The 27,628-nt window shown below is 41.1% G+C and overlaps 3 protein-coding genes and 1 long non-coding RNA gene across 6 annotated transcripts in view; 2 read left to right on the plus strand and 2 right to left on the minus strand.

Annotated features, from left to right (window-relative positions):
- Positions 1 to 8,127: 8,127 nt before the first annotated feature.
- On the plus strand, positions 8,128 to 16,733 carry slc10a1 (solute carrier family 10 member 1). Its single transcript, XM_032585059.1, has 8 exons — positions 8,128 to 8,404; positions 9,314 to 9,534; positions 9,623 to 9,709; positions 10,356 to 10,468; positions 13,202 to 13,406; positions 13,648 to 13,826; positions 15,526 to 15,725; positions 16,633 to 16,733. The coding sequence occupies exons 2-8, from the start codon at positions 9,328 to 9,330 to the stop codon at positions 16,689 to 16,691; spliced, it is 1,050 nt and encodes a 349-aa protein (XP_032440950.1). The 5' UTR covers positions 8,128 to 8,404; positions 9,314 to 9,327; the 3' UTR covers positions 16,692 to 16,733.
- Positions 16,734 to 16,770: 37 nt separating this feature from the next.
- On the minus strand, positions 16,771 to 23,761 carry srsf5b (serine and arginine rich splicing factor 5b). Its single transcript, XM_032585060.1, has 8 exons — positions 23,617 to 23,761; positions 23,274 to 23,422; positions 22,776 to 22,846; positions 21,372 to 21,488; positions 20,591 to 20,663; positions 19,239 to 19,312; positions 18,827 to 18,934; positions 16,771 to 18,014 (listed from the first exon to the last, which is right to left on the minus strand). Exons 2-8 carry the CDS (start codon positions 23,397 to 23,399, stop codon positions 17,675 to 17,677), a joined length of 909 nt encoding a protein of 302 aa, XP_032440951.1. The 5' UTR covers positions 23,400 to 23,422; positions 23,617 to 23,761; the 3' UTR covers positions 16,771 to 17,674.
- Positions 20,981 to 22,275, plus strand: LOC116733999 (uncharacterized). The gene is made up of 3 exons (XR_004342152.1): positions 20,981 to 21,249; positions 22,053 to 22,060; positions 22,265 to 22,275. It is a non-coding gene; the product is annotated as an uncharacterized LOC116733999 (long non-coding RNA).
- A 1,083-nt stretch (positions 23,762 to 24,844) lies between the features above and the next one.
- susd6 (sushi domain containing 6) overlaps positions 24,845 to 27,628 on the minus strand; it is a 33,545-nt gene continuing 30,761 nt past the window's right edge. Inside the window, exons 7-8 of one of the 3 annotated variants that reach the window (XM_032585057.1) lie at positions 27,168 to 27,210; positions 24,845 to 27,119 (exon numbers count right to left, since the gene is read on the minus strand). In XM_032585057.1, the coding sequence (XP_032440948.1) occupies positions 27,185 to 27,210 (26 nt within the window). In that variant the 3' untranslated portion in view covers positions 24,845 to 27,119; positions 27,168 to 27,184. Of the gene's footprint in view, positions 27,211 to 27,628 lie in introns of all 3 variants that reach the window. The other 2 variants (XM_032585058.1, XM_032585056.1) reach the window with 2 other exon arrangements.

Raw genomic sequence — 27,628 nt, forward strand, 5'->3', positions numbered from 1 at the left:
AAATCTCAAAATAATGCTAAATCTGCAAATTTCCCTGAAAAATCATCCTCATGGTGAAACGTGGTGGCAGCAGCAGCACCATGCTGAACCTTTTCTTCAGCAGGAATAGGGAAGCCAGTCAGGGTTGATGGGAGGATGAATGGACCTCAACATTCATGTCTTAATTTCCCTTTGGAATTAATACATTTTGAATTTTCGCAAAGAAAAACACGAGTTGTGTGAGGAATGTTCTTTTTTTATTAATAGATTGTAAACTATGTGATCTTTTAATGCCACTTTCTATGAAAATAAGTAAGTTGTTCTTTAATTTAAAAATGTGTACACATTTTCCAGTCTAAATACTATGAGAACAAGCTATTTTTGTTGTAGCGTAACATGATAAGTCTAGGTCTGGATGGAGCTCCTCACCATATCTATAAAGCTTCTTCACTTAGCCCCAAACTCCTTCCATCATGACCTCTATCTTGACCTTTTGGACTGGAGAAGGCCCAGTGTTATTGCAGATGAGGCTCCTGCTCCTCTGTCCATACGTGGATTGTCTTGTGTGGGGAACAACCTCCTCATTTTTTTATTAAAACAGACATCTAACTCATACTGAGTGTAACACAGTTTTTATTTTTCTGTTACAATTAAGCTGAGCTAGAGCTGATTGATTTGGCGTAATTTTTTTTCTCGCTTTCTTTTCTAAAAAGAACAAAAATATGAAAGAAAAATATTTTCAAAAAGCTACTTTTATTCCAGTCATCTCGTCTGTCAGTTGTATGACGGAGTGTCAGAGAGAAGCTACATTAATGTTTGTTTAATTATGACAATATAGGCATAATATTACCAGGACGTCTTAAAATTGCGAGAAAATAAATTGTTTTAATGAGAAAAAAAGTTTTGATAGATTGTGATTCCTGCTGAAAATCATGCTGCTGATAATAATTTGGTGCTGATGTGTTAAAAGATTACATATTTCTATTAATTATTAAGTATTATCTATAAAACTTTACATAACCTCACAAGATCCAGCAGATCTCATTTGACCTTTTTGATATTTTTGTGTTAGGGTTCTCATAAACCTTTTTCTCCTTACATTACGGCTTTCTTGTAATATTATAACTTTAATCTCAAAATTAAAAAAGAACAAACGTAGCATAACCCTATGAATAAATTGTAAAACACATTTGTCGAACAAGATGGCGGTCCTTAGCGTGCTGACATCACTCTGATGACGGAAAGACAAGGAATCAATTGGCAAAAAAGATAAATATACATCTGATTTTCCAAAAATTAAATCTTTAAAAAGAAAAAAATGTGATTAATTGATCAAATCAATTTATCGCCCAGCCCTAATTTGAGCGCATCATGCTGGCTAAAAGTGTAATACATGTATGTTTGCCAGATTTCAAATAATCTGCTTTCATTCTTCCTTTTTCACCAAATTACACTGTAGATAAGAAGCTTACAGTGTGGATTATGTGGCACAGCAACGGTGGATCAGAACAAGCTGGAAACATCTTTTCTCTTTTCCACTAGCAGGTCAGGAGGCCACAGCAGCTTCAGGAGACGCCATGCTGTCCTCTCCTTCTCCTGCAGATCTGCACTGGCCTCCATCTTATCATCTCTCTGCGGATCATCCCACCAAATTGCTCGCTTGCGCCTAAATCGCTGTTGGGACGAATTAAACTGAAGGCCGCGCCATTGAAACGCAAGAAGAGGTTTACCAAGAAATATTGCATGTGACAGCATGGCCTAAAACATGAAACCGTAATAAGGCCAGGCTTTAATAATGCATCTGATACAGAGAAGCCTCTTCGTTTTCACAGACGACAAGAAGAAACAACAACTGTAAACCACAATTACATTCTTATTCCCAAAGTCATGGATAATGGTGCAGAAAAATGTGTTAATTAAAATGGAAATATTTCTTCAGTCTTGCCACACAGTCAGTGTATTCCCTCTGGTCTGGGCTCAGTAATGAACAGTTTCAGCTCTATTTCAGATTATAGTGTTCAGTCTGATGGGAGATCACTGATTATAGAACTGAAAGAGGAAGAAAGATTGTAAAAAAAAAAAAAAAAAAAAGTATAGATTTTAAGTCTGACTGGCATTAGAAATGCCCAGTCTCTCCTGTAGTTTTTTTTATAAAGAAAAACACAAAAGAGCAGACTATAATATATAAATATTTAGGCACTTTTTTCTGTTTTGCTGTTTTAAGTGTGTGACATAAAAGAGATGTAAAATAGCAGGATAGTCAATCAGCAAGTCTCAAGCCCTCTACTGCATGCATTTAAGTGTATTTGTTAAAGGAACAATTTGTGCCATAAGGTCAAAAGTATTTTAACAATCACCAAACAAGGAACCTATGAAATATTTTTAAAACACATAAGCAAAATATACTATAGAAGTGACATTTCAGTTAAATGATGATATTTTACCAAACTATTGCTATGATGGTGGGATTTTTTTGTCTCAGTTGTGGTGATATTATTGGGGTTTTTGTTGTTTTTTAAAAATATAGTCTTATTTTTGGAATGTGTGCTTTTCCTGTAGCATTTTGAAGAAAAGAAAATATTAATGAATTTTGTCCTCTGATGTGTTTATTGTTCATAAGTTCTCCTTTTTTTCTAAATCCAACAATCTGTTCTCTTACTGTCAGAGAGAAAAATTTGAATTTTAATAATATAATTCAGTTTATTTACCAGTTTAAATTTTTTTTAAAAAATGCTGGTTTGCAACAAATAACCTCTCAGCAAGGTCCAATTCATAACAAATTTGACTGAATCTATTTTAAATTCAGTCCTCACTGATCCAGTTGGGAACCTAAAAGGGAATCAAATCGCTTTGATTAACTTAGAATCAACAACTTTAAAGCCACAAACGCTGCTAGTTTGCTGCGCTGAAGCGTATGTGTGCGTTTTAACGCAACACAAATGGTGAAAGAAATCGGCGGTTGCTTCTGTGGGGCAACTGTCCCCGCTTATCAACCTGAGAAGGATTATGAGGCAATTTCAGAAAATGGTTTGAAGGCCATTATTCTGCAGCAACAATGAATATTCACGAGTGGTTGAGGACCGCTGATAGTCTTCTCAGGAAGTCGATGTTCCAGTAAATTCCACCCAACGTGAGAAAAACAAAATACAGAAGCTTCATGTTGAACTCTGCGGGCTTCAGTCGGTGTTTTAAATGTTAAGGTTCATGAAAAATACGGAACAAGTTTGGCTTGTTTACAGAGGCTTCCAACATAAAGCTTCTCTTCTAAAAACAAAACCGTAGCGCAACAAACCTCATTTTAACCAACCGCAAGAGTTCTCCAACAGTGTCCCTTGGACATTTGAGACCAAAATGGCTGCTTAGCTGCAATGCAGACCAGCATGCACACCTCATATCGGCTGTTAAGAGGGCTGATGATTTGAACTTGCTTTGCAATAACAGGAACTACCTCTATTCTAGCTAAAGTTTGTCTCAAACTAAGTCATGCAAGAAGCATCGATGTGAAACAAATTGAGTCATATGGAAAGCAGATACTGCATGTTCATGCACATAAATGTGGTTTTATGACCTACTGAGTCATGATAAGCTGTAGTTAGTTTGTCCATGTAGTGTTTCCTTTTTGTCTACATAATTGTTTACAGAGGCGGTCCCAGCCTGTTTGGAGCCCTGGGCGAACCACCTTTCCAGCACCAATGGTATGATGGTCATCTGTGTCTGTGTCATCCAGTTGGCATCTCTTTGTTTTGCAAAAGCTTATTCTATTCAAACATTTCCCTGAGCTCCAGTTCCTATACTGCAGTCTCTAATAACTGAAACCTGGGTGCTTTAAAATGTCCCATTCCAGTGTCTTCAAATAAACTTATTCATAACATCCAAATATGTATCTTCTCAACAATAAACATGTAATATCAATCAAAGATTGAATATTTAAGACATTAGACAGCTATGCTGACATAGTGTAAATTACAGCAGACTCAAACTGTACTCATCATTAATAATTTACTCAAAAGTAATATTTAAAGAGTTCAGCACGTAAATCTTGGTTTTACTTTCACTCTAGGCATAAACAAAAATAATCTGCAAACCTTAACTTTAATAATTAACCTTAGACAAGTGAGCACGCTTTGCAAATTACTTCTCCTTAACATTTATTTCTTTGCAATTCAATAAAACACATAACATAGCTTCACGAACTTCTCCAAATGTGGAGGAAACCAATCTGTTCCACGGTTTGACCTGGGGTCAAGCCTTCAAGACAATACACAGGGCAAACCTGACCCACCTCTGCTGGATCCCCGCCTGTCAGACACTGAAAAGGGCAAGTTAACCTTGGAGAGCGGCGGAGTGAAACGAGACTTTTTTAAAATGTAAAAATTGTTTATAAATCACATTACAGCTCTTTCTCTAACATCTGCACAGCTTAGCTACATTTTGAGGGAACATGTCCGAGTTTTTACAAAATAATCCGTTTTTTTTTTGTTTGTCTGTTTCCAGCACTGGAAACTTACTTAATAAAAGTACTTACTTAATAAAAGTGCAAATAAACTGATAAAAATGTACTTTAGCAAAGCTCCAGATTACTCACTCAATGTTTGCTGGATTAAAAGTGAATGAGTAATTGTTTTTAAAAACAGTTAAAGTTTGGAAAGAAGCTCGTTGGATGTATTCCCTAATGCAATGGTCTAAAATATCATTAAGTGTACTGTATGTATAATTTATTTAAAACATCAGTGCTGTGTTCTTTTAGTGAATTGTCATGAAGTGGTGCGGGTGAGGTGGTGAGGCAGAGGCAGCGGACCCAGGTTAGATGAATGATGAATTTAATGAAGAAAACTTAGTCCAAAACAACGAGCAGCAGGCACATGGAAACACTGACGACACAGAAGCTAACATTGACGACGACTAGACTGGACATTGACGAAACATAGACGAGGACCCGACGAGGAACAAGGAACACAGGTGGAGTTAAATACACGGGAGGGTAATCACAGAACGAGACACACCTGGGAACAATCAAGGGGAGGACAGGACAACGAAGAGACTCAAGGACACAAAAAACTCTAACTAAACACGGAAAAACACAGATCCTGACAGTACCCCCCCCTCAAGGGCGGCTACCAGACGCCCAAAAAAAAAAAACCCACAACAAGGGTGGGCGGAGGGGCGCCGGATGGGGGGCCAGAGTCCAGAAAAAACAAAAACACAACAAGGGTGGGCGGAGGGGCGCTGGACGGGGGGCCAGAGTCCAGAAAAACAAAAAACAACCCACCATCGTGGGCGGAAACACAAGAAGGGCCAAGAGTCCAAAAACAAACAAAAAACTACCCACAGGGTGGGCGGAGGCAAAGGAGGCAGGAACCACGGAGGTGGTCCGGCGGTCGTCCGCGGCGGCGGGAACCACGGAGGCGGTCCGGCGGCCGTCCGCGGCGCTGGAGGCGGGAACCACGGAGGCGGTCCGGCGGCCGTCCGCGGCGCTGGAGGCGGGAACCACGGAGGCGGTCCGGCGGCCGTCCGCGGCGCTGGAGGCGGGAACCACGGAGGCGGTCCGGCGGCCGTCCGCGGCGCTGGAGGCGGGAACCACGGAGGCGGTCCGGCGGCCGTCTGCGGCGCTGGAGGCGGGAAACACGGAGGCGGTCCGGCGGCCGTCCGCGGCGCTGGAGGCGGGAACCACGGAGGCCGTCCGGCGGCCGTCCGCGGCGCTGGAGGCGGGAACCACGGAGGCCGTCCGGCGGCCTTCCGCGGCGCTGGAGGTGGCGATGAGTCCCGGGGGCCGCCCACAGACGGCGACGACGAGCCCCCCGAGGCAGGGTCTCTGGTGGAGCACAGGGGGTCTCAGTCTCGGGTGGAACGCAGGGAGTCTCGGTCTCGGGTGGAACGCAGGGAGTCTCGGTCTCGGGTGGAACGCAGGGAGTCTCGGTCTCGGGTGGAACGCAGGGGGTCAGGGTCTCAGGAGGAACGCAGGAGGTCAGGGTCTCAGGAGGAACGCAGGAGGTCAGGGTCTCAGGAGGAACGCAGGAGGTCAGGGTCTCAGGAGGAACGCAGGAGGTCAGGGTCTCAGGAGGAACGCAGAGGGTCTCGGGAGTCGGGGTCTCGGAGGGAACGTAGAGGGTCTGGGTCTCGGTAGGAACACAGGGAGTCTCTGGAGGAACACAGGGAGTCTGAGTCGGAGCGCTGGGGGTCTGGGTCTCGGAAGGAACACTGGGAGTCTCGGAAGGAACGCCGGCTGGAACGCCGGCTGATTCGGCCTCGGGTGCGCCGGCTGGAACGCCGGCTGATTCGGCCTCGGGTGCGCCGGCTGGAACGCCGGCTGACTCGGCCTCGGGTGCGCCGGCTGGAACGCCGGCTGACTCGGCCTCGGGTGCGCCGGAGCGAAGCCTTGGAACCGGCCGCGTAGGCGAGCCGCAGCGAAGCCTTGGAACCGGCCGCGGGGGCGAGCCGCAGCGAAGCCTTGGAACCGGCCGCGGGGGCGAGCCGCAGCGAAGCCTTGGAACCGGCCGCGGGGGCGAGCCGCAGCGAAGCCTTGGAACCGGCCGCGGAGGCGAGCCGCAGCGAAGCCTTGGAACCGGCCGCGGGGGCGAGCCGCAGCGAAGCCTTGGAACCGGCCGCGGGGGCGAGCCGCAGCGAAGCCTTGGAACCGGCCGCGGGGGCGAGCCGCAGCGAAGCCTTGGAACCGGCCGCGGGGGCGAGCCGCAGCGAAGCCTTGGAACCGGCCGCGGGGGTGACAGCTCCGGAAGGCGACGAGGGGCCGGGTCCACCGGCGGCTCACGTCGCTGTCTCCGGGCTGACCGTGGAGGTGGCGGCTCCGGAAAGCGACGAGGGGCCGGGTCTGCCGGCGGCTCACGTCGCTGTCTCCGGGCTGACCGTGGAGGTGGCGGCTCCGGAAAGCGACGAGGGGCCGGGTCTGCCGGCGGCTCACGTCGCTGTCTCCGGGCTGACCGTGGAGGTGGCGGCTCCGGAAAGCGACGAGGGGCCGGGTCTGCCGGCGGCTCACGTCGCTGTCTCCGGGCTGACCGTGGAGGTGGCGGCTCCGGAAAGCGACGAGGGGCCGGGTCTGCCGGCGGCTCACGTCGCTGTCTCCGGGCAGACAGCGGAGGAAGTGGCTCCGGAAGGCGACGAGGGGCCGGCTCCACCGGCGGCTCAGGTCGCTGGCTTCCCGGACGGAGGTATCGACGGGGGCCGTATCCGGGGGGTGCCAACACCAGTCTTGTCCCCCGGAATAGCTCCCGCTGCAGGTCGGCGAGGGCTTCAGCTAGCTCCCTCTCCTCCCTGCCAGATCTCCGCCGCCCTCCGCTCTGCCTTTTTGGAGGGAACCTCGCTCCAGCTGGGTCCATTTCTTTTAGCAGCCTCACCGTTCAGTCTGGTCGGGTCCTTCTGTCATGAAGTGGTGCGGGTGAGGTGGTGAGGCAGAGGCAGCGGACCCAGGTTAGATGAATGATGAATTTAATGAAGAAAACTTAGTCCAAAACAACGAGCAGCAGGCACATGGAAACACTGACGACACAGAAGCTAACATTGACGACGACTAGACTGGACATTGACGAAACATAGACGAGGACCCGACGAGGAACAAGGAACACAGGTGGAGTTAAATACACGGGAGGGTAATCACAGAACGAGACACACCTGGGAACAATCAAGGGGAGGACAGGACAACGAAGAGACTCAAGGACACAAAAAACTCTAACTAAACACGGAAAAACACAGATCCTGACATGAATAATACTGCAGATAATCATGTTTTTATTGTATTAACTCTTTGTAACACAATTTACTCTTGGACTTGTGCATCAGAATTTCAGGGATGACTTGCAGAACTAAATGCCATTAACCAAAATAAGAAAGAGGAATGATGATATCTTTTAAAATTTTTATTTAACATAAAACAAAACCAATGTGTTATTTTAGCTGCAGTAAAAACATTCAAGTAAAAGTTGTCTGCCTGAATAAAGGGGGAACAGACACAAATAAGCACTGGTCATTTCCACTGACGTTTCAACTCCAAAGTTTAAAAAAAAACTGTATATTCAAGATTATAATGGGTAAATAGTCTCCCATTTTAAGTCACTATAATGGGAGGCTTATCATAGTGTAACTTATTATATATTTCCTGGACTGGTGTCAGAAAATATTTTAAATTAATGACAGTTTTCAGGACAAAAAACAACTCTTGAGCCCAAGAGTTGTTGTTTTGTTTTTTTAAACTGATTTACTCAAATAAGTCATAGATTACTTAGTTGACCTGATTTAATCCCGGAGAGGAGTAAAGTAGGAGGGGAGAAGATAAGAGGAAACGTGTTGCCCAACAGGTAAAAAAGCTGCAAACACATCTCCCAGCTGAGGAGTGATTGTCTCTGGGGAAATCACAGTTTTCCTACAATCTGACCTCCTCAAACAGGTGTGCAATTTTCACCTGCAGCCTTGTACAGTAAGTCTTTTGACAACATTCTTGCGTCGGTAGTTGTTTTTTGTTTTTTTTCCATATGATTGTTTAACTTTAAGAGAGAGAAACAGGAATCCTGTGAAAGTTATTTGTTTGCACACAGCATGCGTGTGCGCCTGCAGGGAGGATGTGGTTGTCAGTTCTAGAGATGGAGGCAGAAACAGATATAAATAGAAACACCATATGATGCATATTCTTTGTTGATGATAGATTTATCAGATTCTATGTTTTCAGTTTCTATATTTTTTTTTTTTTTTGCTGAATATCACTGTATTTTTAGCTAATTGTTCATATTAAAAAGTCTGAATTAAACCATTTGGATTTATCTCATTCTAACTCAAACCAGTCTGAACATGAATTATGTCTAATTTCATACTTATGCTATCAGTTTTTTGTTTTAAAGACTTCAGTACAATTACTATTCAATCTATTCAATCCAGCTCATTTCCAACAACACAAGGAAAAATAAACTTTTATACCTTAGTGGTTTTCTTGATTGTCACCCAAAACGCAAAGATCCATCTGTGCTTAAATAATGAAAGAATCAGATTCAGAACAGCTCGTGTAATATAAGTTCAAAGGCTCCAGGACTATAAAACGTGTACTCTGAACTGATGTACGAAGCGCTTTTTAATCACTGATCTTAACTACTGAAATAATCCTGCCTGTCAGACTAAAAGCAACATGTCTGCTTTTAGCAAAGACTGAAAAAAGTGTCACATTTAGAGTATTTTTTACTTAATTTGGCTTCATCTGCTCTCTGATAATAATGGGTTGCTATTTGTGGAACAGAGGAAGTTCTAACAGTTTAATGAACCATTAAAGTTTCAGAATGAATATTCAGATGACAGTTGAGGCTGTACCTTTGTTTCATCAGCTTGATCTGTTTTTCAGGCCTGGATCTCGACATGGGCGGCACAGAAAATCCGTTTTCTGATTCAGATTTTCTGAAAAATGATGGCTTCTCGCCCAATCTGACAGCTGCCAACACCAGCTTGCTTCACCCGTTTCTTCTGTCACCAGTGATGGACAAAACCATCAACATAATAATGATTATAGTGCTGTTAACCATCATGGTTTCACTGGGATGCACCATGGAGGTGACCAAGATCAAAGTAAGCAGCTCATCCACATGAATCCACCTGTTTTAAAGTTTTTCTTGATCACATTACTGTAATATTTCTACTCTCTGCTGCTTTCCAGGATCACATACTGAAACCGAAAGGTGTGGCCATCGCAATTCTCTCCCAGTATGGCATCATGCCTCTAACGGCGTTTTGCTTGACTAAGGTTTGTACAGCAGATTTAAATCTGTTCATTTACTAAATACATGTTTACAGGCTTCAATCACATTTGTAAATTGGTTCAAACCTGCAAAAGCTGAGAAAGTATCATCATAAAAACCACACTACAAAACAAAAAACAGAAAAGAATAGAAAAACGTTAAAATATTCAAGCCTGGCGGTGTTCATTTAGAAGCTTGACAAGTAAACAAACAAACAACAACAAAAAAAACAGAATGTTTTTAACGGTTCTGAAGATAGTGTGGGAAAATCTGAGGACCGAAACAAGAAAGTTTCTGTGTAAGCAAACAAATCAGAATTATTTTTCAGGTACTTTGAGTCAGAACTTTTCAAGCTTCTGTTAAAATTGTTAAAATATTTTTGAGGAGCTGTGCTAACAAGCTAAAATAATTGCAGGTGATGCTCTGCAGGTCATTCAGCTCTAATGATTTACGTCGCCACTGACATGTTCTCCTAATCATCAGGCATCTTTATTTATGAGTCTTTCACAGAGACTCATAAATAACTAGTACCGTGATTACTGATATATTGAGTTGAATGACCTGCAGGACATCAACTAAGCTGCTTATTTTTCTTATTAACGCGACTCGTCTTGATATGTTCCTCATATACCCTGTGTTGTTGTGTTGCAGGGGTTCCAGGTGCCTGAAGCCACAGCTGTGGTGATTCTGATCTGCGGCTGCTGTCCTGGAGGAGCCGTGTCCAACATCCTGGCTCTGGCTATAAAGGGAGACATGAACCTCAGGTACACAGACATGTTCAGGACAGCAAATAAAACCTCCTGCTCTTTCTGAAACTCCGCCTTGAGGAAGTCAAAACAACACGCTCTCGAAAACCAATGCGCTCCTTTAAAGCTCGTCTAGAAACAGACGTCTGTAGCCTAATATCACTTATATTTAGTTGATTTCACTTTAAAAATGGTCATGGGGTTCTGCATAAACAGGTCTGCATAAACAGACAAGGATAGAAACCAAACTTGTCATTTTATTACAGGTTATTTCACTTTTTAATGAGGAAATTTCCGGCGGCGATGGATAGCTGCTGTCAATAATAATGACAGCATTCTTATGCTGTCATTATAATAACAATGACAGCATAAGAATATAATATTATTATTATAATAATAATGACATAGTGTTTGCTGCGGTGAAATTTCGGTGAAATCGCGCAGAAAACACTTTTTACAAGATAAGAAGATTAACGTTCATATACTTTATAAGTAAGTATTATTAGAAAGATATGAAATATCGCATTATGGAGAAGGTACGCGTCTAACCGTTGGTAACCATGGAGACAGTGCCGCACCGTCATGTAGCCTAGCATGTCTGGTTAGCATCTCGTCTTCTGTACGTCTTTAATGCTGCTCCGGTTTAAAGGGAAACGCTGTTTATGACATAGTGACAAAAATCATGTGGTGTGAATTCAGGCAATTACCTACTTCGATCAACACATCAGGAGGGAGGAGGTATGGGCCGGTTTCTAAGCTAGCTATGAGAAGCTTTTGAAAATACCTCCGTCTATGATCCCCCAACCAGGTGTGCTACGTTGCTTATACCAATTACTTTGACTAAAACAAGTAGAAACCATGAATAAACTGGCAAAAACAACTTTGGAAAACAATTTAAGTCGGTCTGTTCAGTACTCCCGTCTCTCACTTCGAACATCCAACATGGTGAATGCTTAAGTGGTAGTTACAAAGGGTCAATAATGAGCTCTGCTGATGTGTACTTCCACAAGTTGTTTGCTAATTGCTGCTGGATAGTCTGAAGGAGCCAAGTGGGGGAGGAGCTGCACCTCTGTCCCCCCCACCAAGGCCTAATGCACGCATGAAATAACCTCGGCAACACTCCAGGTATGTTTTTGATGAGGGAATCACATTATAACATGATGTAAAACTCAAAAACGTTGATTACATAATACTGCTCATTTAATTACAAGTAGGGAATAGTTTCCGGGTGAACTAACCTTTCAAGATGACTGTTAATTGTCAAATTGTGGACGAAAGACTATTATTATTATTATTAACATAGAAGAATTTCAACAATAAAGTCAAAATGGTGAGAAAAAAACTTTTAATTCTGCTTTGCACTTAGTCACAATAATAATAATAATAATAATAATAATAATAATAATAAAGTGGAAAAGATATGCTAAAGGAAAAGCAGTTTGCTTAAACTGCTGCATTCCTACAGAGCAGTTTCAGCTTTATAGTGTTTATATGCACACATAAAATTCTTGCTTAATTTTTTACTGTCCAAGAGAACCTACTGTACCGTCATAACTAGTGGGAATAAAAAACAACTTCTGCGTCTATTGTGTAATATTATGGAGACCATAAACCATCTTACTGTTACCAGGCTAAAAGTTCACCTGATTGACTTGACAAAACAAAACCTGCATTATTTACCTCATTGGCGGCCCCTAGAGGATTTACTGTTCATTACGGAGTCGGTGAGGCACCTGCTGTGGGAGTCCAGCGCTGCTGTGGACCTGTGGGCGAAAGCCGGCTCCTTGCAATTCCCACACTTGCCAGCAAGGGAGGTCCTCGAACCACAGCTAGTGCTGTACGGGGTGAGCCAGCTGAAAATAAAGAAAAAGGACTTTGCTGAGATGTGGCTCACCCTCGCCACCATCAAAGACGCCATTTGGACCTCCAGAAACTTGCTGGTGAGCAGGCGCAGGCAGATGCCCCCCGTGGCTGTGATCCGGATGGCGGCAGCAAAAAGAGCAACATCAAGGGCTGCAGGTGGCGCGCCAAGGACACAGCCACCAAGAAGAATCGCCTGCGCCTCCGTGGACGAAGGAGCCGGCGCTCCACGAGCAGAGGTCCAAGCAGCGGCGGCCTGGCTCTCCGGGTGAGGCAGGAGGGAAGGAGCTTCAGGGCAGGTTTCCCCTCTGAGCACCAAGCGCTGTCTGGAAGGACGGGACGGCCCCGGACTTTGGAAGGAGTCACCCCGGTCCTGCTCAACTTTTAACCCACAGAGATTTTGTATTTTATATTCTTGTTCTTAGCTTCTTTTAGTCTGAACTAATGATTTTGTAAGTTCCTGAAAAATTTCTGTATAACTGCAATAATGTAATTTTTTAATGTTTACAGTAACAATAAAAATTTTTCGAAAGAAAAAAATTTACTGTTCATTACAAGTAAAGTTAGGCAGGCACAACAAACTTTAAACTTTCATTGTATTTATGTTGCTGAATATATATTGGCGGGTTTTTTTTATTCGGATTTGTAAAAGGTTGTTTATGTTTATTTGTGATTAAAAAAGTAGGTAATGTTCTGTTTCTTTTTTTTAAATCTTACCATTGTGTGATTAATTGATCTGAATTTAATAAAACTGTGTTCAGTGTAAGGATTGCAGGTTGATGAACTGCTCCTTTTATAAATGAAAGTTACATCCAGCCTAAATATTGATAAATATTGAAGATGGAAAAGCCTTTCCAAGCATTGAAATTGTTTCTTTTTTTGTCCCTTCAGCATTGTGATGACCTCCTGCTCCACGCTGCTGGCTCTGGCCATGATGCCTCTGCTGCTGTACCTGTACTGCCACGGCTTCTCCAACCTGCAGAAAGCGGTGCCGTACGTGGGCATCATCACATCCCTGGTTGTGATCCTGATACCTTGCGGAGCCGGCATCCTCATCAACTACTACCGGCCGCAGTATTCAAAGATAATCACAAAGGTCGGTCGAATCAATGTGGAAAGAATTTATTCTAGCTTTTTCATATTTTTCTTTTAGGTAATCATTTTTTAAACCCGTTTTAAGTTGGTTATAAATGAGTGTAAAAAAAGAGCGTAAAATTTCTCAAGAACGCTTTGAAAGAAGCCACTCCAATTTGGAAGCAGAAGAAATTGAAATAATTGGAGACTACTGTACTACAAATTTGTAAGTCTGATCCATTTCTCGTTTCTGTCGTTTTCAGGTGGGCCTCAGTGTTTTGATGATTTCCATGCCTGTCATCTGCATCATTTCCATCGTTGAAATTGGAAGCTCCCTCCTTAACATGCTCTCGCCTCCTCTCATGGCCATCGCCGCCCTCATGCCCCTGATTGGCTACGCCTTTGGTTACATCATCACCTGGGTCTTCAGGCTCGCACAGCCGTAAGTACTCAACGGTATTTTATTTTATAGTGGCTTTATGTCAGAGCCACAAACTTTATTGTGCAGGTGACGTAGCACCGAGGTCACGCAATGCAGATGGGGATCAGAAAGTAAACGCAGCCCGTTTACTTCTGTTGATCCAGCTTCAAAATGCCTAAAGTCTGTGTAGTGCACGGTTGGTCCAACTGTTCTAATAGAGAGAAAGATGGACGTTATTTTCGTTCTCAAAGCTAGTTGGGCACAAGGGAGTTAATTTTAAAAAACTTACCAGAAAAAGACGAGAAAAGTGTCAACAGTCTGCGGCTAAAAACAGGAGGTGCGGAAACTAACAATGCCAGAGTTTCCACTTTCTAACAGGTAATTATCGCATCGTTTAAATTGCATTTTCAGATATTTTATTGGACAGTTACTGAGAAAGACAGGCAGTCATATGTTAGGTAAGATATATTATTTTTATATGGTCAAACGTTGTTTTTACTGGGTTTTCTGTAGATCGCTGTGAATATTTGACCTACATTGTAGAAATGCAGAACGACTCAACGTTAACATACAACTCCAGCATGAATTTGGGTTTACAGAAGCTAAATAAATTATTTACCAGGAGATCCAACCTTATAGAAATAACATGGGTTAGTTTGTTTTTAGCAATAGCATTGCTATCAAAGACTAATTACTAAAAATAGCACAACTCACTACTCACCTGGGTAGAAACAGGTTGTCAGCCATTTAGTACTTCCTTTGATCCTAAATTTGACCCAACCTGAAACTAAATACACGTTGAGATACCTCGTCTGTGCCAGCCCATTTAGGACATTAGCGTACTCGCTGTGATCCATGTTGCTGCTTTGAACCGCAGAAATCCACTTTCTGACCTCCACCTGAATTTTGTGTGTCATCGGGGTCAAGTGTCTGAAACCCAGAAATACAAAGAAGCACAATGATGCATGAATCAAATGTTTTTACAAACTGGTAGCGTCACAGCATAATTACATGAGTCATATTTAGGCAATTTTTCTGCATAATATTGACCTCCTTTCTACCCGGCCTATCATCAGGACACTTACTACAATCCAAAATCCATTTTTGCCTAAGTCTTTCTTTTGACTTCAGATTGGTTAAAAATGTTTTTTCTTGTTTACGACTGACCTAGTCAATCGTAAACAATTGACCTCGATTATTGACCTAGTCAATCATGAACAACCTCACCACCTTCTCTGGCAGTTTAGGTCAAAAAATGCACTTCCATGGGGTTATGTTTGTGTCACCAACCTGAGAAAGCAGTGAAACTGGTTTTAGTGCACAATAAGCTGCAAAAACACAAAATCTTACCAAGTATTTTTGGTCTAGTTTCTAATGCAAATATCTTAGTTCACTTGAAATGCGACAAAACTAGTTAATTTTCAGCAAGACATGGGAGCTCGTTTTAATAACTCAATAATTCCTTAATAGAGACGAAAATGTCAATATTTTCCTATTGGCAGATTATTTCTCTTATGGGAAACATGTCAGTCTCATGTCTCTCAAGTCTCCCTCCAATTTAAAATTATTCACTCATTTGTGTTGGTCTACTACAGAAAAACCTAAATATTACAGCTTTAAGTTTGTGTAAATGCTGATTCTGCGTCAGCTAAGCATTGAACCATGAACGTTTCTCTACATACATTCATGACTTATGTATAAATCTATCCTCACCCCTCAGAGAGCGGAGGACCGTTGCTATGGAAACTGGCTGTCAGAACATCCAACTGTGTGCCACCATAGTGAAGGTAGCCTTCCCCCCCGCTGTGATCGGACCCATGTACCTGTTCCCATTAGTCTTGGGGTTCTTCCAGGTGACCGAGGCGGCGCTGCTTGTCGTTCTGTTCAGGTGTTACCACTGGTTCAGGACAAAAGGAAAAGGTGAGACCCACTGAAGATGAATTTAAAAAAAAAAAAAACTTTTATAGTAGGTTTATCTTTAATTTATCACCTTCTGAAGATGGGAATGGCACTGATTATTTCTTTACATATTTATAATTAACTCTTTCATGCAGTGGACAGTTTCCTAAAATCCATTTTCTTGTGGATTTTTACGTTAGAAATGCACACAGACCACTGAAGTGGACAACAGTGCATCATGCAATACACTGCCAACTACTGGCCATCCACTGCAAGTGCAAGAAAATATTTGTTAAATTCAATATGGCAGACAGACGAAAAAGCGACTCAGAAATATCCAGTCCTTCCTTCTGCTGTAAAACTCTTGCAGGTAAAAATATTGTGACATCATGTAACCCCTATAGACTAATACTGGTGACGTACTTTCCAAATAACAACTTTGTATTTGGAGGAAATTACAACTGATCACCTAGGGAAAAAAATCCTATAAATTTTTTTCTAAGAAAATCAAAAATCCTGACGTATGGGATCCTAAATCATGCATGAAAGGGTTAAAATAGTAGTTTCTGCTCTGGCAAAAATCCCATTTGTATCTTACACTGCAATTACCACTAAAATAAATTAAAATTCCCAAAGTACCTCATTATGATAGGTTTTATTTTTAGTTCCTGGTTGGTTTAATCATATCCTGTTTTATTTCCAGAACTTAAAGAATAATTTTCCTCCTTTATACAAGAAAGGTTGGCTGAAATAATTAAGAAAAAAATCAATATTATAGATTTCCAGGAAGCAAACTTCAGAATAACAAACAACCTTAACATAACCATTTCAGACAAACATTTCAGGAGTCATTTTATGTATTTTTATTAAAGCTTTAGCCATATGCATGTTTTCTTTATTTAATAAAATAATTTTAATTGATCAACAGAATCATACCGGCCGACGTCGACAGAGGAGAAGCTGAAGGTTTCTGAAGAGACTGCATGACCACCGCATCCCCCAAATAAAAAATATCACTTTAAACAAGTGGAAAAGTGTCATATAACCATATTAAAGACAAAACTTATGGTTTATTAAAACTGATTTATTCATCAAGTCTATTTTCAATACACCATACAAACATCTATTGTCACTGAAAATAAAAATCCTCATGTACAAAAAAAAAAAAAAAAAACTTTTTCCCTCAGATTCATGTCTATATGTACACACACAGTAACGTCTGTCAGAGTACCCTAGTGGTAACATGTACACATCTCAACACTTAGCAGAAGACTGCAGTATGTACATAAATCCCCAATTTAAGAAATATCACTCCAATAAGCAACAATATTGCTCACAGAGGGCAACTGAAGGGTTAGCTTCATCCTCAAGAGTTTTGCCTCTGTACAAAAAAACTAGCATACATGAAGAGAATATACAGGTTTAAACCAGAGGAATAATCTGCAGCTGTACAGTTGTGAGCCTGGAAGAGAAGCTGCCAATGCAAGGAAAATCTGTGTTTTGTATTTTAGATTCAAGCACAAAAAAAGCATGTTTTATGTGAGGTTGGATGAGTGAATCTGGATGGAAAACAAAAAACCTGAAGGAAGGAAGAAAAGAAAAAGAAAAAAGGAAGAAAAAGAAAAGACCGGGTCCCATAATTCAGCCAGGTTTATGGTGGCTCACTTTGTAATCTCAACTGTACTGCTGTGTTATAACACATATAGAGGTAACACATAACACAGATTAGAGGAGAGGCATCACTCCGAGTTCAGAAGCATTCTGGAAAAATCCTGCCAATTAATAATGGAAAAACGACAGCCAATCATTTCAGATGAGCCTGGTTTGTGTTGGTAAAAAATAATTTGACAGTCACAAGAACAATCCAAAAAGGAAACAAAAATCTGAAACAAAACCTCATCTCGCCGCTTTCGCAGGAGGCACCGGGAGTTTTCTAGTTGCTTTTTTTTTTTTTTTTTTTTTAAACCAGTTTAGCGTTGACTGTCGGTAGAAGGAGAGCGGGATCGTGGGGATCTGGAGCGAGAACGGGAGCGTGAGCGGGATCTTGAACGAGAGCGGGATCTGGACGACCTCTGAGCCGGCGGCGGCGAGGACGGCGTTACTGATTTGCTGTTTTTGGACGAGCGTTTGGGGTCCTTTGATTTCGGGCTGGGCGAGGAGGCGCCGCGCGCCGGCGTGCCGCTACGGGAGTGGGAGCGGTGGTGGGCCTTGGCGGGGCTCCGGGAACGTCTGGGCGAGCGGGACTGGGAGCGGCCGCGGGAACGGGAGCGCGAGCGGGACGAGCTGTCCGAACGGGAACGGCTTCTTGACCTAAAAAAGCAGAAATAAAACGATTAGGATGGAAAAATGGTGACAACTGAAAGGAAAATCTCACATTTAAAACTAGAATAAATGCTCAGATAGAGTTTGGACAAATTTAAGAACTTTCCAAGGCATGTTTTCAAACTCTTCCAGCAAGTTCCAATTCACTATTATACGATATGTTAATAATGTCTAGTGACAATATTCTATATCAAGGAAACTGTTCTGATGTGCCTCTCCTCCAAGAACACACACAAAAAAACTATTTAAATAATGTATAAACATTTAAATGTTTATACAGCCAATCTTTATTTCAAATACATACCAAGAAGGCACTGAAACAATCCAAACAATTAGTGTTGAGGTAAATGACCTCAATGCTCAAATTAAACGCTAAAACCAAGAACGTTGCAGTAAAAAATAAATCTCTAAAATAATCTTCTCGCCAAGTTTTTTTTTCTTTTTTTTTTTACATTTGGCAAATATAAATAACTTTGGTTATTCTAACTGGCCTAAAAGAAGAAAAGTTTTGTTTAATTTAACTTCAGAGTGAGAAAAAAAAATCTTATTATTAGGTGGATTAAAATATCTGGTTTCAACCATATGTAACGATTTCCAAGTTTAGGTTTTCAATAAAACGTAAGATTACATTTTATTACAAAACTGTGATATTCCGCACCTTAAATACTTAATTGAAATTCAAGCTTTCAAGTTATAGCCAATACTTTCCTTGCTCAAACAGTTACTTTTGAAATGTTTAATTTTATATTGGAGGGAAAATTTGATGCAGGTTTCAGTCGAACTTCATGCAGGAAACTCACCTCTTTTTGGAAGCTTCAATAAGTTTGATTTTCCTTCCATTGATTTCCTTTCCAGACAGTTTTTCAAGGGCATTTTTCAGATCACTATGAGAGGCAAACTCAACCACCCTGAAAGAGGAAAATAGAAAAAACCTTTTTTTTAAAAAAAGAAAATAAAACGGAAGCCATCAGGTGTATCATCTATTGATATTGATCAAGTGTCTGTCATTACATATTGCTATTGATTTATTGCCCAGCCTTAAGATGGCAATAAATCATCATTGTGTGAAGAAAACACGAACAAAAAAACAATTTTAACAATGTTTATATACTGTTATTGATTTATTGTGCAAGACAGAAATAAATGTAAATTCTAACGGGAAGTTTTTCTGGATAAATTCCCTCCCGTTCTTGTTAGCACCCTGAGTCTTACCCTTCGTTGAGTTTTGGCCGATGTGCGTCTGCGAATGTCACCTCTCCAGCTTGTCTCATGAAATCCTTCAGGTCCTACACACGCAAACTCAGGTCAGTTTTCGGAGTGGCGCGGCGAGCAACAAGCACAGGCTGAGATATTAACTGCACTGATTTACCCAAAGGGAGAGATAGTTAGATTCTCAGAACTACACAGACTACAGCAATTACAGAGGATGAGTCCAAGAAACTCAATGGCTGCTCACCGACTCAGTGCTTCTAACAGGATTGGTTTTAGAAAAATTAAAAAAATACAGATTAAAATAATAATAATAATGGGTTTGTTTTGATGTAAACCCTTTCTGTCAGGGATCACTGCAGCACAAGGTCAGTTTCTTCCAGCAGCATTGAGATCTGTGAGCTCATCGCTCCTTTAAAACTACACAGATGATCATCATCTTCATCCACTGGGCTGCAGCATCTGGCACCAAGAGCCCCATTTCCCCCCCGACAAGGAGGGTACGGGTGGTGCCGGGCGCCGGGACCGCCCCCGTCTCGGCACCCCACCTCAGTAAAGAGTGAACAGGGTGGAAGAGAGGAAACTACTACCTGAGAGCGATACCCTTTGGGGTGGGCCGCAGGCTCTCCGAGCCCACCATTACCAGGATTACAGCAGATTTTATCCACGGGCCCCTGGGAGGAACTCACACCCTCTCTCTCTCTCACGATGAGTGGGGGACACCACGGGGGAAGGAAGGATGGGGGGATATCGATCGATCGAAGCCCCTCAAATTAACGAACCATCGATCAATACGCCACCACCATCGACTCTCGCTCTCTCCTCTGCTTTCTCTCTGCCAACTCTGTTTCCTCTCTCTCTCGCCCTCAACCACACAGCAGGCGGTGCGAGCGAGCGAAGGGCCGCCAGCGCCTCTAGTGTGGAGCGAGCGCTCACATGACCAGCAGGCATCAACTAGGAGTAGGACACACTGGCTGACAGCACAGGCTCAACCCAGACTGAAGGACCCAGAAGGGGTTAACTCCACCATAAGCGAGCTCTTCCACATGACACAACAGTCAAGCTGGCAAATAAAGGGGTGGAGAATTGGTTAAAATGTGAAAACATGAACAAATTTGGTGTTTTGTTGCTTTGTGTTTAGCTAAAACTGCATTTAAAAAATATCAATAAGTGTTTAATTCTGAAACAATTACAAAATTACTGAAACCAACTCACCTGGCTAAGTCTGATAATACAAATACATTTTTTAAAGTTGGTTTTTAGCAGTCAATTGTACAAAAATGTGTATTGTTGGAATTAAATAAATGCAGGTGGTGATATTTGTGAAAAATAATACATTTAAAAGAAATACTAACCTGCCAGCTAACGCGGGAGGACAAGTTTTCCACAATCAGACGGTTCTCGGTGCGCATCGGAGGAGGGTTTCGGCTGGAAGGAAATTTTTAAAAAATAAATAAGAAGAAAACCTTTATTTCAAGACAAAAAAGTAGCACAAAACTATTCCCATGGAAAAAAAACAATTATAGTCATGTGTTCACAGCCAAACAGACTTTAAAAAGAAGGGAGGAAATAAACAATATCTCAATGATCAATAAGCTTTAAATTCTAATGAACATTTAAACACTGGAACTGGAAGACATTTGAAATTTCCAAAAATAAACAGAAACAACAAGTAAAATAAATTATGACAGCTCTGTAAACAAAATTATCTTTCAAAAACAGGGACAGTTGAGACCAAAACACCAGACTGAAGACTTTTATCATTCAGTTTTTGGTAAAAAGAGAAAAAAAAAAGAAAAAGATGATAAATCAAGCAAATGAAAATTATTGAGTTTCTTTTCTTTTATCATGCGATTAATTGATTTGTTGTTTATTGTGTCAGGGGTATATTTAGCACATAGAAATAACCTAAAACAAGTTCAGTCTGCTTTAACTTCAAACGGTCTTAAGGTGTATGAAAATAAATGGTTTCAACTGTAAATAACACTTTCCAAGTTTAGGCGTTTGATCAAGCGTTAAATTGGACTTTATTACAAAGTTGTTCTGTTTGAATGGATATCTCACACCCATACAAACTCTGAAAAAACAAACAAACAATAAAACAGAAACAATAGGAAAGTAAAAGCCTCTCTTTACCTCCGACTGTTTTGGGAACCTCTACCGTAGCGGTCAGAGAAACGTCCTCCTCCTCCGCCGCCGCCTCCTCGTCCGCGGCCCCCCCGCAGACGCACACGAGCATGCTCAATGGTGACCCTGCGGTTCACAAGGGAAGATTTTGGATTTAAAAAATAGAAACTCCATAGTTATACAAACAGAAAAGCTCAGTTGACAGCCATGATTTAGTAAGCCAATTAAGGACCGATGTGAGTAGGAAGCTGGTGCTTATTCACTCCCTAAACTCCAAGTTACAACCACAAATGATTCTAATTTAATGTGATAGAATGGAGTGGCATGCATTTACATCTAACCCTTCCTGAGTCAATACTTCAGAATCATAATTCACCACAAATGAGTGTTTTGGTCCAAGTCTGCACATCTATAGACTGCAGTATAACAGGATGTCTTACAATTACTCACCACTGTCTTCTCAAAATAAGTTTGTTTAGTTAGTATTGCAACTGCTGGTATAACAGTATATACCTGCAATTTCTATTACATTTTCAGGGTTTGTACATTTTTCCCCACAGTAAGGTTCAAGCACTTTTCCAGCACCAAACTTTGGAGTTGAATATATGATATTCTACAGCCAAGACAGGATAAACTAAAATATAATAAAATGTTATGTCTTACATAAAATAACTGCCCTAAAACAGTCAGTAAGAGAAGTTTAGTCAGACATGGACAAAAAAACATGCAAGTATTTTTATTATGGGTATGAAAACATCTGATATCAACTTTAAATAATACTTTCCAAATTTAGGCTTTTTACAAAACTTCTACTTTTAACTGTTCACTTTTAATAGAAATCGAGCAATTTGTAAACCTTCAAAACAAGCTATTTGAAATTCAAGCGTTTAAAGAAGAAGCAGGTTTTATTTGTAAAAACAATCATTTTCCTTCTGCTTTTTTTCCTACATTACTTGCAGCCCTGTACATAAAACCCTATAAAATACACATTAGGGTTTTCCCCAGAGTATTATAAGCCTGGTGGGCCACCAGGCTTTACTTGTTCCCCCACCAGGCTAAGCATTGCGTATTTATATTTAAAAAAAAATTTTTTTGCATTTTTTAAGACTTTATAGTTGGGGTTCAGATATTAATCTTCCAATCTTTCAATAACATCATTATCAAGTGATATTTTCAAATTTCATGTCAACCTTAAACATTTTTTAACTCAAAAACATGACAGGCTGCTGGTTGAATGACTGCCCATGCGCCCTGAGCACAGGGCTTAGAAAGTTTTCTGGGGGAAACCTTGCACATCCAGGTTTGTGGCTATCCCATCTGTACAGAAACAAAGGACTAATACGGCCTGAAAGAACATTGTGTAAACAGAACCAAGTTCAATAAGTCCATTACCTTAAAACAGGAAAATCTCACCTTTCATTACACAACTCTTTGCCATCGAGTTCATACACAGCATCTTCAGCATCTCTAGGATCATCAAACTCCTAAAAAACACAAAGAGGCATTCATAAAAGAGCTATGCAACCTCAACATCTTACTCTTGCAAAATTGGTATTCCAACACATGCATGTTTGAGTTAATCATTGCTTGCAAAACTGATGTTTTTAATTGCTCAACTTGCCCGCAAGGCGTACATTAATGTTGCTTCAGACTCATGCGAAATGTCGGGTTGGTGCTTGCTCAGGCTAGCAGAGAAGCATGGTGAGGTTTGGAGAGGGGGCGGGGGCATCCTTTCCTTTTTCTCATTGAAAATTCAATAAGAGGTGCAAAAAAAAATCACTCCCTCTGCAGTCAAACGTTAGGTTTATAAGGTGGAAATCTCTGGAATAATTTAACCCCACTTTGATTAGACGCTCTCCGGTTCACAAACAGTCATTTCACCGTGACCTACTTTCTCATGCGGTGACTCACCACGAAGCCGAAGCCTCTCTTTAGGTCAATGTCCCGAATGCGGCCGTATCCTTTAAAAAACCTCTCCACATCCTTCTCTCGGGCCGACGGGCTCAGGCGGCCGATGAAGATACGACATCCGCTCATGTCGACAGTTTTAGTTTAATTTGCTGCAACCAGAAGATGTTTTAAGCATTTTTTTCCCCGTTAGCAAATGCCCTGCATATGCTAGTCAACGGCGAGGCCTTAACTGTGTTACAAGCTACTGCATCAAAAATAACAGCTGAAACTATTTATACCGCTTCTCCTAACTATGCAGAATTGCTATAGTGAAAATATAAATATTATAACTTTGTGTACCTACCCCAGGAAGATTGCAGACCTATTCTTTCTTATTTATTTTATTTTTTTCTTTCTATCCCCTCAACCGTCGACTGTAATGCAAGATGAAACAAAATGGTGCCGCTGCTGTTTCAGGGCGGAGTCTTTTTAAAGAAAAAGCCTCACGTGACCTAGAGCGAAAGCACAGACTGCAGAACACGAACAAACCCGAAACGTATTCCGAACTTTTCCGAATATGGCGTCATAAACACGTCTTTTCCAACTGATGTAGTTAAGTTTTTGACCACTGGGGGTCACTAACACACTACTGAGTTTAATCAAACAATGGCTGCTTGCGTTTTTAAGACAAAAGACGTGATAAACGTCGAAAGAAATATTTTTTAACTCTACAACCTAAATAATAGGCTAAGAAGGATGAACTGCGTTTTTTAGACTCACAAAACAGAATGTATAGAGACAGTCCTAAAATAAATCTTTAACTATGACATTATGGTCTTCCATGATAAATTCGGAAATGATTTATGAATTTATCAAAGCCGAAGGAAAACATGCGAAGTATCCTTAGCTGCTTGAATGTACTTGGATTTATTCAACACATTCAGGTATGTCTTACATTAAGTTAAGTAGGATTTATGTGAAAGATAACTATTTTTTCCAACATTGTTTTGTAGTCAAAACTTTAAAAGTGCATCATGCATTTATTTATTATTGAGTGTAGAGTGGTTAAGTTATCAGACATTACGTTCAATTGAACAAACACTAAATGTTGTAACTCATAATATCCGTGTTTCTTTTTAGAGCTGATATGGCTGTGGGCAAGATCTCCAGTAGCAGTCTGTCTTACAGAGATTCTGTTAAGCCTCTGACTAACAACAAAGCTTTTGTAAAACAATCCTGTAAAGAGGATGGTCATAGTTGTCCATTATGCTCTCTATTTGCACTCATTTTCCCACTTCTCAGACATGCATTTGTCAAATTGTTTGTAAAACATGTAGTGTTCCTCATAAAACTGCAATAAATCTCAAATTAGCTCAAATTGGCTTAAAATTTGTAGATATAGCATAGCAAAATGTAAAAAGAGTTACTTGCAACCCTGCTTGCATGATACACTTTCAAAAATTATGTGTGCATTTGTTTAAAACTGGTCTAAAACTGTCCATATAAAAATGTTTGCAAGAATATTTCCTTCACATTCAGTGCATCATGAAAATAAATGAGGACATTGAACAAAGTTCACACCTTCTTCCACATTTAAAAGAAAGCTTTAATTAGAAAGTTATATACACACTGTAAAATTAAATTAAACTTTATACAAATATTAAATTACTATCTTCAAATCCACTGCCTTGTTCAGAGAAAAAAAAAAAGTTTAAAGCATTGAAATTAAGAGTCCAGATGGGTAATTTTAACCTGTTATTTCTGGGGAATAAACACCGTACAACAGTGCTTCTTTAGAACTTTTGTTTTCCTCCAGTCGTCTTAAAACTTGAAGCCTTGCAGCAAAAGAAGCCAAAAGGTAATGAAATATAGGTGCTTTCAGGCTCATTGTTATTATTGTCAATCATCACAGTTGCTGGAAAAACAGTGGGGGAGAACAGAAAGGGACAGACATTCGCCTAGTTGAGCCCACAACAGAAGTAAACGTATTGATAAATAAAGACTTTTTTATGCATAGAATAGAAAATGAATAGAGTAAGGCAATTGGGAAAATAACAAGTTGCAAAAACTGTAAAGCAATCAATTTGGAGGCTTAAGATTATACATATTAAAAGAAAAGAAAATGTACAAATCTAAGGCAACATTTTGTTTGCATGAATAATGTAGCCACTGACAATGACAGAAAAAAAAAGCCAAATAAAAACTAGAACAACTATTTAGACGGCTCGTGTGTGTCTGTGTGTTTTCAAAGCTCAAGAAGTAATTGTCAGGGTTTGTCTGAGCCATGCTGTTTCCACTGTGGCCAGCTCATAGCTTTTCAAGTGGCAATGAAAACAGATAATGACTTCGAACAGAAGGACATGTTTCTCTCTTTAATTTGCACTTGGCGTTAAGAGTGAGTGAGTATGTTGAGGGGGACATAAGGGGGTATATTGCTATCTAACAAAGTCTTTTCTTCATTTTACTGCAACCAGTTGCAGTTTGTTTCCACAATTCTTAACAGTGGAGAGTCTTTAGTTCAGCATGAAAACGGGTGAGCCAGTTCCTTTAAGGAGAGTGAAGTTTTACAGCCGTATTCTAGCTTGAGAGTGGATAAATAATACCCTTATTGTGTTGCAAACTCAATGCCACAAGTGAAGCTGGTTTGTACATGTGACATTTTTTTTAAAGCGATGGGAGGGATGTTTTCCTATGGTGAAAGACTGGGACATTGTCCTCAATCTGAGGACAAGCAAACCAGGAAAAGGGCTGCATCAAGGCCTACCATATCTGGACATGTTCTCTCCTGCCTGGCTACACAAGAAATACACACACATACACACTCCGATTCGGCAACTCAAAGCAAATAGTCACACGCAAACAATAAATACATTGAGGAAAAAAATTAAACGATAGGAACCTTAAAAAGTTTAGCCAGCTGTCCGATCACAACAGGCATCTCACTTCAGCTCAGGCAGAAAACCACGTCACCCCTCTCCCTGTACGAGAAGTGTAAGATGTGCAGCCAAAACACCAATCAATCCCACTCATGCAGCAGAAGCAGTGGCCTCTAGATACGGCTGCAGCTGGAGGCGGAAAATAAAGAAGCAGGGCTTTTTATAGCTGTGATATGGTGCTTAATGAAACGCCGCGCGCTGCTTTTAGCTTTTGTGACACGGTTGTCACTCCGGCTAATCCATTTGCTAGACAGCGGCGGTGAACAGAGAGCGAAGGAAACAGAGGAGGCTTCATGCGTCGTTCAGCGCGCCGTGACAGCAGTGAACTGAAAAACAACATGCAGCATTCGCAGAAGAGGGCCGCGAAAAGTCAGGTGTGACTCAAGACTTTTCAAGTACAGCGGGAAGACGGTTCTGAGCGCCGAAGCTTCAGGAGCCAAAAATCACAAGTTAATCAAACTTTTTTTTTTGTATCAACAGAGATTCTGATCAGAACTGATGAGTCTATAGCTTTTGCTGAAAAAAAAGAAAAACTATTTGCAGTGGAGATACAGATAACTACACTGGGCGAGAGGCAAGTGCATGTTAACAATCCTGACTCAATAAGTAATTTTTCACTCTTATTCACAGGATCTACAGGATTTACGTCAACTGGGTTCCACTTAATGCATCTGGCCTTTGCTCAGGGTCAACCAGTATTTGGGTCCGGTGGGCTCCATCATTGCTTATATTGCAGTATCGGTACTGGTTGTTGGTTTTGCTTGAAAACAGTAATAGCAGAAGAGGCTGCAGTAGGAGATTGAGCATTGTTCTAGTCACTTCTCTGCTGGCTGCTCGGACGACAGAGGGGAGTTGTGGGGAAGTAAATAGACAGCCACAGTCAGTTCTGGACAGCAGCGACAGATAGAGGAAGGAGCTGCTGCTGCTGCTGCTGCTGCTGCTGCTGCTGCTGCTGATGCTGCTGCTGCTGCTGCTGCTGATAGAGGGTCGCAGGCTTCATGCTTCCTTCAACAGAGGGATATCTGCAGGGGAACAGAGGAGTCATATGAGAGCAGAGCGAAGGTTGTTCCGTCATCTTCGGTGCAAAACTCTGCATCCGTTTGTGCAAAGCAATGTTTTCACTTCCAGCTTTGCATTTCTCTGTTACAGATTGTGTTTCTGCTATCCTCTGTGCAGGTTATGACATTAAATGTTGAATTTCTTATTGTGTGACTTAACTTTTTTTCTGCACCAAGAAATTAAGGGTTGGAGTACATTTGAAAGTACAGCAGGGTAAAAATTTAAACGCAGATTTTTTCATACCAGATCCAATTTCTTGATTTTAATGGGGGTTTTTTCTAAAATAGAAATTATAAATGACAGAAGATGTTTTCAAAAAGTGTTTTTTATTTCAATCAATCCTTTGCGGATTATTGATAATGAGGTTATAGTTATAATTTT

Source organism: Xiphophorus hellerii, chromosome 15 (assembly GCF_003331165.1).
Source record: "Xiphophorus hellerii strain 12219 chromosome 15, Xiphophorus_hellerii-4.1, whole genome shotgun sequence".
NCBI classification, from domain to species: Eukaryota; Metazoa; Chordata; class Actinopteri; order Cyprinodontiformes; family Poeciliidae; genus Xiphophorus; species Xiphophorus hellerii.